The sequence below is a fragment of the Macaca nemestrina genome, chromosome 1 (genome assembly GCF_043159975.1).
Source record: "Macaca nemestrina isolate mMacNem1 chromosome 1, mMacNem.hap1, whole genome shotgun sequence".
NCBI lineage: Eukaryota > Metazoa > Chordata > Mammalia > Primates > Cercopithecidae > Macaca > Macaca nemestrina.
Window position 1 is genome coordinate 188,193,164 of NC_092125.1, and position 12,848 is coordinate 188,206,011.

At 38.9% G+C, this 12,848-nt stretch overlaps 1 protein-coding gene across 2 annotated transcripts in view; it reads left to right on the top strand.

The window, feature by feature from the left end:
• The window catches only part of LOC105494934 (testis associated actin remodelling kinase 2), a 151,692-nt gene that overhangs the window by 34,944 nt on the left and 103,900 nt on the right, over positions 1-12,848 (top strand). For both annotated transcript variants that reach the window (XM_011763972.2, XM_071093975.1), the window contains exon 2: positions 1,157-1,464. In XM_011763972.2, coding sequence (XP_011762274.1) covers positions 1,243-1,464 — 222 coding nt within the window. In that variant the 5' untranslated portion in view covers positions 1,157-1,242. The remainder of the gene's footprint in view (positions 1-1,156; positions 1,465-12,848) is intronic.

Here is a 12,848-nt window from a genome sequence, read left to right on the forward strand (position 1 = left end):
TGGTGGTGGTAAACTGAGTAGGTATCCACCTCCTTTATGAAAGCATTTCACTAATTGAGGAGTCACAATATTGTATTTTGCATAGAACCCTTACAATTGAGTCTCATGGAAAAAAGTAGAAATAGGGAGAGACAGGCTAAAAGAAAAAGTAGGCTTGTGCTTTTATTCTTAGTTATGTACCAGATGGGATGGAGCCTTCTATAGTTACTTCTACTGGACTATGCTTTTTCATCAACAGTGAATTTTTAGATTGCTTTTGGATATAGTTTTCGTTTTAAAAAATTATATAATATGTAATTTTGAAGTTTCCTTGTAATGTTTGTTTTATATATTTGGAATTAATTTTTGAAATAAAGAGAAAATTATATGAGGCTATAAAGGGTATTGGTAGAAAGAAGCACAGGCTTTTGAATCAGATGGGCTTTGTACTTTAATTTTTTTCTTTTCTTTTTTTTTTTTTTCGAGACAGTGTCTCACTCTGTTGCCCAGGCTGGAGTGCAGTGGCACGATCTCGGCTCACTGGAACCCCTGCCTCCTGGGTTAAAGTAATTCTCCTACTTCAGCCTCCTGAGTAGCTGAGATTACAGGTGCTTGCCACCACGCCTGGCCAATTTTTATATTTTTAGTAGAGATGGGGTTTCACCATGTTGGCCAGGCTGGTCTCAAACTCTTGACCTCAAGTGATCCGCCTGCCTTGGCCTCCCAAAGTGCTGGGATTACAGGTGTGAGCCACTGCACCCAGCTTCCATTTTAATTTTATCTCTGCCTTTTAGTGACTGATTTATTGATCTCTCTATGAAATGAACATAATCTTTATATCATGGATTATCTGAGAATCAAATGGCATATGTCAAGCTCTCATACTGTGTTTCCTAGAAAGTAGGTGCTCAATGAATGATAGATATTATCATTGTCATTTTGTTACTTAGAATGTAATTGGTGATCTTCATGATATTCTACTCATGGTAAAGACTAGCTATATCTTGGGCTTTAAATATATCAGTGTTATTTGAGGGTAAAGACATACAGCATTTTTTAGATCTGAAAACCAGGAACTAGAATATGAAAGGAAATATTTTTGCATTGAGTATTTATTGCTTTGCATGTATTTATTCATTAAAGATTTCAGTGGAAATTTTTTTGATCTCTTGTTTAGTGTCAAACCAGAAGAGAAGTACAATTCAACAAAAATTTATGTGTGGAGTTCCTTCTTAAAAGAAGAAAAAAGTGATTATTGAGACTATGGATCGGAGCAAACGGAATTCAATTGCAGGTTTTCCTCCACGTGTGGAGCGTCTTGAAGAGTTTGAAGGAGGTGGTGGAGGAGATGGAAATGTGAGCCAGGTGGGAAGAGTTTGGCCATCTTCGTATCGAGCTCTTATAAGTGCCTTTTCCAGACTGACGCGTTTGGATGATTTCACCTGTGAAAAAATAGGGTCTGGCTTCTTCTCTGAAGTGTTCAAGGTGAGTGATACTTCAGCTTTTCTCATATTGTCTTGCTGTGGTCACATTTACTGCAGGTTGACAGTTGTGTTTAATTAGGATGTAGGGTTTGCCTAATCAAGGTGCTGTGGATCTTGAACACCGTTCTAAATTCTCCTTTCAAGCTATTTATTAACTTATATTAGGATATTTTGTTTGAATCCCAAAAATAATGTGCTGGTTAAAAATTCAAATAACATAGGAGTCTCTTCCACCTCACCTCTACCCCCAGCCACACATGTGTGTATGTATCCACACATACATTCTCCAGTAATAACCACTATTAACAATTCGGTGTGTATACTTCTGGACCCTTTCTGTGCTTATACATATATTATTTACACACCTTATATACATATATTAAAATTATATATATACACACCCACATATATAGTTTTTGTTTGCTTATCTTCAGTAAAATTGATAGTTGGGTGCGATGGCATGCACCTGTAGTCCGAGCTACTCAGGAGGCTCACTTGAGGCTGTGAGTTTGAGAGCAACCTGGGCAACATAGCAAGGCCCTGTCTCAAAAAAATATGAGCTCATAATGCTCCTGAGCAATCATATTTCCCTAGTTCACTCATTCCCTCAAGAGAGTATTTTGTACCTTTTCTTCTCTCATCAAATCCCGGTATTTCCTCTCTAGTCCCCATTGTCAGTAATTAATGAATTGCTTCCCAATTCACTGAGAAAATTGAAGCAAGCAGAAGAGAACTTCCACAGACTCCCATTACTACAAATAGCTATCAACACACATCTTTACCCAGTTACTTGGCCTTTATACCTTGTGCTATGGATCAACTACCCATGCTCCTAAGTCCATTATTTCTGTTTATATTGTACATTCCATTTCTACTTGCCTACTAATAGGCATTGCCTAAGAAATTCTCCCCTCTCTTTTCTACATTGTATTTTCACTACTAAGTGTTACCATTAACATGTTAAAAAAATTCTTTTAAGGAAAAAAAAAAGCACAAAAAAAAAAACCCCAAACATTTTGGCTCTGTTATTTCCCCTTTATTTTATTTTATTTTATTTTATTTTTTATTTTTTTGAGATGGAGTCTCAGTCTGTCGCCCAGGCTGGGGTGCGGTGGCACAGTCTTGGCCCACTGCAACCTCTGCTTCCCAGGTTCAAGCAATTCTCCTTCCTCAGCCTCCCTAGTAGCTGGGATTACAGGCGCCCGCAACCACGCCTGGCTAATTTTTATATTTTTAGTAGAGACAGAGTTTCAACATTTTGGCCAGGCTAGTCTTGAACTCCTGACCTCAAGTGATCCGCCCACCTCAGCCTCCCAAAGTGCTGGGATTACAGGCATGAGCCACTGCACCCAACCTATTTTATTCTATTCTTTTATTTTTTGAGACAGGGTTTCGCTCCGTCACCCAGTCTAGAGTGCAGTGTGGTATGATCGTGGCTTACTGCAGTCTTGACCTCCCTGGGCTCAGATGATCCTCCCACCTCAGCCTCCAGAGTAACTGGGACTACAGGTGCATGACACCATGCCCAGCTAATTTTTGTATTTTTTGGAGAGTTGGGGTTTCACCTTGTTGCCTAGGCTGTTCTTGAACTCCTGAGCTCAAGTGATCAGCCTGCCTTGGCTTCCCAAAGTATTGGGATTACAGGTAAGAGCCACCACGTCCAGCTCCTATTGTTTCTTTTATTAATAGGTATACTTTCCCATGTCTTGTTTTTTTTTTTTTTTTGGACCAAAACAACTCCATAGAGTTGTCTCTATGTACCATTTCCAGCTTTCTTTCTAGTCTTTCTCTAAAATATTTTTTATTGCAGTAAAATATATATAACATAAATTTACTATCTTAGCCATTTTTTAAATGTGGAGTTCAGTGTCATTAATTACATTTACAATGTTGTACAACCATCCCCATTATCCCTTTCCAGAACTTTCTCATCATCCTAAACAGAATCTCTGTACCTATGAAACATTAACTCACTAATTCTCCCTTCTGTAACTGTAAATTGGTTCATTGCCCAATGCACACGGCAAGTCAATAAGCTGAGACACCAGGTTGCAGCAGAGAAAGGTTTAATCATAGGGCCACCAAATGAGGAGATGGAGGGAAACCTCAAATTCCTCTCCCCTAGGAGATTGGGGCTAAGGTTTTTAAGGGTTTTGAAGTGGGCCGAAGTGTGGCAATTGTTTATTTGTTAAAGAGTACAGGGTGAAGTCATGGGACAGGGAGATGAAGAAGCCGTATTCTCTTGCAGATCCTGTTCCTCTGTGGGGGTCTTCAAACTGGTTGCTGGAATTCAGGGGTGTGAAAAACATATTAAGCAATCCGTAAACAAAAGCCTTACGATTATGTCAGAGATCCTGTTATAGGAAAGATGGGGATGGAAATAAAATCTTAAATTTTATGACCCTAATGTCAGAACTCCTATTCTGCAGGAACAATAGGGATGCAAATAGTCAGTATCTAGTGCTATGTGACTTTTTAGCAACCAGGAAGTGGGCCAAAGTGAGGCCTGATTAATGCTTAATTATAACTATATTTTCTGTCCAGAACCTGGCATGCACTCGTTGTGAACCCCATGGGGGCAGTTTCACTCCCACCCCCTAATATCTTCTTTCTGTTTTTATGAATTTGCTTATTCTAGGCACCCTATATAAGTGGATTAATATAATATTTATCCATTTGTGTCAGAGTTATTTCACTTAGCATAATGTTTTCAGGGTTATTCATGTTGTAGCATATATCAGAATTTCATTCCTTTTTATGGCTAATACTGCATTATTTATATAGGTCATATTTTATCTGTCTGTTGATGGAGTTGTTTCTACCTTTTGGCTATTTTGAATAACGCTGCTATGAATACCGATATACAAGTATCTGTTTTGTTCTTTGCTTGCAATTCTTTTGGGTATTTAGCTGTAAATAGAATTGCTGAGTCATATGAGTAATTCTATGTTTAACTTTAAGAAAAGATTATGGTAAAATACATACAAAATTTACCATTTTGCCTGGGTATCATGGTTCACGCCTGTAATCCCAGCACTTTGAGAGGCCAAGACAGGAGGATTGCCTGAGCCCAGGAGTTTGAGACCAACCTGGGCAACATGACGAAACTCTGTCTCTGGGGGAAAAATAAAATAAAAATTTAAAAAAAATAATTTTTTTTCTTACTATCTTAACAGTATTTAAGTATGTTAAGTACATACTTAACACAACTATTAAGTATGTACACATGGATGTGCCTCCAAACTCCAGAACTTTTTCATTTTGCAAAACTGAAACTCTGTACCCATTAAACAACTCCCCATTTCTCCATTCCCCCCAACTCCTGGCAACCACTATCCTACTTTATTTCTAAGAGTTTGATTACCCTAGATATCTCATATAAGTGAAAACATACAGTATTTGTCTTTTTTTGACTGCCTTATTTCACCTAGTCAGTCTATGTTTAACTTTTTTCCATAGCGGTTGTGCCATTTTACAGTTCTATCAGCAATACGTAAGGGTTCCAGTTTCTCCACGTGCTCACTGGCACTTATTTTTCTTTTTCATGATAATAATCCTATTTGGTGTGAAAAGTGGTATATCATTGTGGTTTTGATTTGCATTTTTCTAAACGACTAGTGATATCTAGCATCTTTTCATGTGCTTATTGACCTTTTTTGTATGTCTTCTTGGAGAAATGTGTATTTGAATCCTTTGCTCATTTTTGAATTGTGTTGTATTTATATATTTTATATATAGGGAATATTTATCCCTTACCAGATATATGATTTGCAAATATTTTCTCACAATTTGTAGTTTGTCTTTTCACTCCCATGATGGTGTCCTTTTTTGCACAGAAATTTTAAATTCTGATTAAGTCAAATTAATTTTTTCTTTTGTTACCTTTTGCTTTTTATGCCAATCCAAGGAGTCATCACCAATTCCAATATCATGAAGATTTTCCACAATGTTTTCTTCTAAGAGTTTTATAGTTTTAGCTCTTACATTTAGGTTATTGATCATTTTAAGTTAATTTTTCAATGTGGTATAAAGGCCCCATTTCATTCTTTTGCTTGTGGATAACAAGTTTTACAAACACTATTTGTTGAAAAGACTGTCCTTTCCCCATTGAGTGATTTTGGCGCTCTTCATGTCACAATTAACCATGTTAGCGAGGGTTGATCTCTCTCTCTCTCTCTCTCTCTCCCTTTTTTTTTTTTTTTAAGACAGGGTCTCATTCTCTTACCTAGGCTGGAGTGCAGTGGTGCTATCTCACTGCAGCCTTGACTTCCCAGACTCAAGTGATCCTCCCACCTCAGCCTCCCAAGTAGCTGGAACTACAGACACACACCATCATGCCTGGCTAATTTTTGTATTTTTTTGTGTGTACAGTTGTGGTTTCACCATGTTGCCTAGGCTGGTCTTGAACTCCTGGGCTCAAGTGATCAGCTTGCCTCTGCCTCCCAAAGTGCTGGGATTACAGGTATGCACCACCTTGCCCAGCCTCTTTTTTTCTTAGAGACAGGGTCTCACTGTCATCCAGGCTGCAGTGCAGTGATGTGGACATAGCTGACTGCATCCTCAAACTCCTGGACTCAAGTGACTCTCCCATCCCAGCCTCCCAAGTAGCTGGGATTACAGGCATGTTACTGTCACGTCAGCTAATTTTAAAGTGTTTTGTACAGATGGAGTCTTGCTCTATTGCCCAGGCTGATCTTGAATTTCTGGGCTTAAATGATCCTCCTGCTTCAGTCTCCCAAAGTGCTGGCATTATAGGCATGAGCCACTGCACTCAGCCTTTTCTTTCTTCTTTTTTTGAGACAGGGTCTCACTATGTTGCCCAGGCTTGTCTTGGACTCCTGGGCCCGGGCAGTCCTCCTGCCCCTGCCTCCCAAAGTCCAAAATGCTGGGATTATGGGCGTTAGCCACCGTGCCCAGGCTTTTTCTTAAGATGAGGTCCCTCTGTGTTGCCTAGGCTGGTCAAACTCCTGACCTCAAGCAATCTTCCTGCTTCAACTTCCTGAGTTGTTAATTCATTTTAATTTTTGTACTCTGATTGTTAGTGAAGTCCTTTTTGTTTATTGGTCATTTATAAAACTTGTTCACTTATATTCTTACCTGCCTTTTTCTGTTGTGTTGATTTTTTTGTAGTTCTTTACATATCCTGATAGTAATTCCTTTTTTGAAGTCATTATTATGTTAATTTGGCTTCTAGATACTTTCTTATTCAAGCCACCATTGCATTTCATAGTGAAAAACTCAAAGCCTCTCCAGTGTATTTGCATACGTTTAGTGCAGAATTTGATCCCAACACTCTAATCAATAAACATCTAGGAAAATGTGGTGAATATTACTGATAAAGTAATGGGAAGTAACTGAAGAATTTTGTGCAGGCTGAGTTTTAACTAAGACTTAATTTTTAATTAAAAGCAAAACTTACATTTTCAAAAGAGTTTGCCCCTCCAAAAAAAAACAGATTAGATAGCTTCTAAACTATATTAAAATATGCCAAATAAATTTTTTTTTTTTTTTTCGAGACAGAGTCTTGGTGTGTCTCCCAGGCTGCAGTACAGTGGTATGATCTTGCTCACTACAACCTCTGCCTCCCGGGTTCAAGTGATTCTCCTGCCTCAGCCTCCTGAGTAGCTGGGATTACAGGCACCCACCATCATGCCTGGCTATTTTTTATATTTTTGTAGAGACAGGGTTTCACCACGTTGGCCAGGGTGGTCTTGAACGCCTGACCTCCAGTGATCTGCCCACCTCGGCCTCCTGAAGTGCTGGGATTACAGGTGTGAGCCACCACTCCCAGCCACCAAATAAAAATTATTATAAAACAAGTTACTGCTTCAAAGAAACACCACCTCCATAAATGTCGAGCCAGTTCAGGTGCTGCCAATAGAATCCTATTGGCAGTCCATGTGCTTTGAGGACAATTCAGGCCCTAAGGCAGACCATGCTCTACAGAGCTGCCCCTTCCCCACCCCAGTTACCACCCTACCTTGTGCTGGGCAGGCAGCACGGGGCTAGGAATGCTGCCTCCCTCAGGCTTCCCAAATCAAATCAAGTGCATATGTGGCTCAGCCACACTTTTGCACTTATGTTTACTACATACTTCTGCTTAACTTTACCTGTGAAAAATCGTAGACAGTTTACTGTCACACATCCCCTGCTCCAGATGAGTTATGTGGATGTAGCAATGGGCATATCCTCAAACACAGCATGAAAAGGGTACAGGAAGACTCCGGTCTAGCCCACTCCCACTTCAAAATAATTTGGCCTTGGGTTCTTCCTCTAAAAACACAGGTAGATATAAACTCTAACTATAAAATCATGAATCTATAGAACTTTAGAATAATTAACAGCTCCCAACACTAAAGTCCAGCTGTCAGGCTGTGTTTGTGCATGTTGATGAGACACCATCAGCACCAAACCCCAGACTCCAGTGTGCTGGGGACATCTGACGCCTGCCTGATAGTAATTCTTTATTACATACGTTGCAAGTATTTTCTCCCTGCCCATCTTTTATCATTTTAGTTTTTATGTAGTTAAACCTTGGCTTGGTGGTGGTAGCTTACACCTGTAACCCCAGCACTTTGGAAAACTAAGGCAGGAGGATTGCTTGAGCTCAATAATTCAAGACCAACCTAGGCAACAGTGAGACCCTGTCTCTAAAAAAAGAAAAATAAATAAATAATACAAAATAAACCTATCAGTCTTTTCATTTACAACTTGTGGATTTTACGTATAGCCTAAGAGGTTTTGAAAATATTGTTTTCCTCATGCTTTTATGATAGATTTCATTGAATATAAGATGCCATTGATTATAAGATGTACTTCTTGCCAATTAAACTATGACAATTCCCATTACTTAGAAGTTTAATTTTTTATTTAAGAGGTCTTTATGGGCTTGATGCAGCATAGTTGTGGGTTTTGTGAGTCTCCTATTGTTGCCCAGGGTAGAGTGCAGTGGTGTGATCTCGGCTCACTGCAGCCTTGACTTCCCGGGTTTAAGCAATTCTCCTGCCTCAGCCTCCCAAGGAGCTGGGATTTCAGGCACATACCACCACGCCCAGCTAATTTTTGTATTTTCAGTAGAGATGGGGTTTCATCATATTGGTCAGGCTGGTCTCGAACTCCTGACCTCAGGTGATCCACCTGGCTCAGCCTCTCAAAGTGCTGGGATAACAGGCATGAGCCACTGTGCCCAGCCTATTAATTTAAAAAAATTAATTCTTCCATATTCTGCTGTAGAGCTTTTACAATTTTAATTTTCATATTTAAATTTTTGATCCATTTGGAATTTATCCTAGTATAAGCTATAAAACATTGATCCAATTCTATTTGCTTTTCAGATGACTACCTAGTTATGTTAACATCTTTTGACTAGTTCATCTTTTCCTTACTAAAGAAAATATCTCTATCATACACTAAATTAGCATATATATTTGAGCCTATTTCTGGATTTCCTGTTTTATTCCATTGTTCTGTCTATTCAAATGTCAATCACACCAGAATTCAAGGATAAAAATGAAATTTCAACCCACTGGGGGGAGAGTAGACTAATTAAAAAATTGTATTTAGACAATTAACTTTCTGAAAAAAGATAAAATTAGATGTTTATACCTAATTTCAAACACTGAAATAAACTCGAGATGAGTTAAGCATAAAAAACTGTCTACTACATTTCATCATTTCTAACATTTTCAATATTTTGAAATTGAGATGTCTTAAAATTACTTCCAGGCACCTGTACATGTGCATCAAAACTTGTGAAATGGGTGTCAGTGGTTAAAGAAACACCTGGATATAATAATGTAGCAATCTCTTAAGAAATTATGCATCACCACACTCTTGATAGCTTGAAATTAATTAATTAATTAATTAATCTGTCCTCCATGCTTTTTCATGGCTTAATAGCTCATTCCTGTTTAGCACTGAATAATATCCTATTGTCTCAATCTACCACCGCTTATCTGCTCACCTATTGAAGGACATCTTGGTTGCTTCAATATGTTGACAATTATGAATAAAGCAGCTGTCAACACGCATGTGTGGGGTTTTTTGTGGACATAAGTTTTCAGTTCATTTGGGTAAATATCACAGAGTGCAATTGGTGGATTGTATGATAAAAATATGTTTAGTTTTTTTTTTTTTTTGAGACGGAGTCTTGCTCTGTCGCCCAGGCTGGAGTGCAGTGGCTGGATCTCAGCTCACTGCAAGCTCCGCCTCCCGAGTTTACTTGCCATTCTCCTGCCTCAGCCTCCTGAGTAGCTGGGACTACAGGCACCCACCACCTTGCCCGGCTAGATTTTTTGTATTTTTTAGTAGAGACGGGGTTTCACCATGTTAGCCAGGATGGTCTCGATCTCCTGACTTCATGATCCGCCCGTCTCGGCTTCCCAAAGTGCTGGGATTACAGGCTTGAGCCACCCCGCCCGGCCAATATGTTTAGTTTTATAAAAAACTGCCAAACTCTTCCAAAGTGGCAGTACCATTTTGCATTCCTTTTTTTTTTTTTTTGAGACAGGGTCTCGCTCTGTGTCCCAGGCTGGGGTGCAGTGGTGTGATCTCGGCTCACTGCAACTTCTGCCTTCTGTATTCAAGCAATTCCCTCCCTCAGCTTCCTGAGTAGCTGAGATTACGGATGTCCACCACCACGCTCAGCTAAACGTTGTATTTTTAGTAGAGGTGGGGTTTCACCATCTTGGCCAGGCTGGTCTTGAACTGCTGACCTTGTGATCCACCTGCCTCAGCCTCCCAAAGTGCTAGGATTGCATACGTGAGCCACCGTGCCCTGCCCCATTTTGCATTTCAACTAGGAATGAATACAGAGTTCCTGTTGGTCCATATCCTTGTCAGTATTTGATGTCAGTGTTCTGGATTTTGGCCAATCTAATTAGTATATAGTAGTATCTCACTGTTATTTTAATTTTCAAATATCTAATGGTATATGATATAGTTTGGATGTTTGTTCCCTCCAAATCTCATGTTGAAATGTGATTTCCAATGTTGAAGGTGGGGCCTAGTGGGAAGTGATTGGATCATGGAAGTAGATCCCTCATGAATGGTTTAGTACCATCCCATTGGTGATAAGTGAGTTCTTGCTCAGTGTGTTCATGTGACATCTGGCTGTTTAAAAGAATCTGGGACCTCCCCCTACTCTCTCTCTCTTGATCTCACTCTCCCCATGTGACATGCTGGCACCACCCTGTCACCTTCCTCCATGATTGTAAGCTTCCAGAGGCCCTCACCAGAAGTAGATGCTGGCACTGTGTTTCATATACAGCTTCCAGAACTGTGAGCCAATTAAACCTCTTTTCTTTATAAATAACCTGATCTCAGGTGTTTCTTTATAGCAATGCAAGAATGGCCTAACACAACATATGATGTTGAATATTTTCTCAGATACTTAATTGCCATCTGTGTATCTTATTTAGTGAGATATCTGTTCAACTTTTTAATCAGGTTTTTTTGTTTGTTTGTTTGTTTTTTGAGACAGAGTCTCACTCTGTCTCCCAGGCTAGAGTGCAGTGGTGTGGTCATGACTCACAGAAGCCTTGAACTACCAGGCTCAAGTGTAGAGACAAGGTCTCTACAAAAAAAAAAAAAAAACAACCACATTCAGTCTTCCTATCTGTTATCATGAAATATCTCTCCATTTTATTTAGTTCTTCTTTGATGTCTTTCATCAGAGTTTTGTGGTTTTTCTCATATAGATCCTATATATATAGTCATAATGACATTTCAGACAATGATGGACTGCTTATAAAGTGGTGGTCCTATAAGGTTATAATAGAAATGGAAAATTCCTATGGCCTAGTGACATTGTGTATCTGTGTACCTGTTTAACATCGTAGTGCAATGTATTACCCATGATGGTGGTATTGCGGGTGCTAATAATCCTACCACAGTGCCAATTGTATAAAGAATAGCACATATAATTATGTACAGAACGTAATAATTGATAAAGATAATAATTGACTATGTTAATGGTTTATATATGTACTACATTATACTTTTAATTGTTATTTTAGAGTGTACTCCTATTAATTAAAAAAAAAAAGTTAACTGCAAAACAGTCTCAGGCAGGCCCTTTAGGAGATATTCCAGAAGGCATTGTTACCGTAGGATATGATAGCTCCATGTGTGTTTTTGTCCCTGAAGACTTTCTGGTGAGACAAGATGTGGAGATAGATGACAGTGATATTATGATCCTGACCTTCTGTAGGCCTGGGCTAATGTGTATGTTTGTGTCTTAGTTTTTTACATAAATGTTTAAAGAGTAAAAAAAAAAAATTAATAGAAAAAACTTATAGACTAAAGAAAGAAAATATTTTTGTACAGCTTGGTACAATGTGTTTGTGTTTTAAGCTAAGTGTTACTGTGAAAGAATCAAGCAATTATATTTTTAAATTTCATTTTGTTTTGTTTTTAAGATAGACCTCACTCTGTCACCTAGTCTGGAGTGCAGTGGCATGATCTTGGCTCACTGCAGCCTTGAACTCCTGGGCTCAGGAGATCCTCCTGCTTCAGCCTCCTGAGTACCTGGAACTACTGGCATACTACTGTGCCCGGCTAATTTTTAAAATTATTTGTAGAGTTGAGGTCTCACTATGTTGCCCACGCTGGTCTTTAACTCCTGGGCTTACATAGTCCTCCTACCTTGGCTTCCCAAAGTACTGGGATTATGGGTGTGAACAACTGTACCTGGCTGAGGCCCCATTTTAAAAAATCACACTTAACACAAATTTATGTTTTCTTTCAAAGGATACCCCTTCTTTCTTTTTTAAAACTAGCTGTTGTTTATTGATGAATGGAAAGCTTAAAAAATGGATTCTGGAGGTAGGGGTATTTGGTTTTGCCCCTGTACCTGCCTTAGGGAAGTTTGACTTTGTATATTTGCCAAACCTACTGATAGCTTTACCCTGGGCAGAACCTGACAGTCAAATAATTACTCTTTGATTGTACTGATTATCTACTGTTTGTATGCATTTTATAGTTCATTGTTTTCTAATTCTATCTTCAGTTACTTTCTTTTGCCTACTTTCTTGGGCCTATTTTTTTGTTCTTTCTCTAGGATCTGGAATGTTATTCTTATCTCAGTTTTTCCTAATATTTCATATTTTCTAATACATGCATTTAAGTTTTAATATTTCCTCTTTTTTATTTTTATTTAAAAATTTTTTAGAGACAGAGTCTATTTCTGTTGCCCAGGCTGGAGTGCGGTAGTGCGATCATAGCTCCCTGCAGCCTCCGGCTCCTTGGCTCAAGGGATCCTCCTGCCTCAGCCTCCTGAGTAGCTAGGCCTGCCTACAAGTGTGCAACAATATACCCAGCTAATTTTTTTGATTTTTTTTGTAGAGATGGAGGTTCACTATGTTGCCCACGCTGGTCTTGAACTCC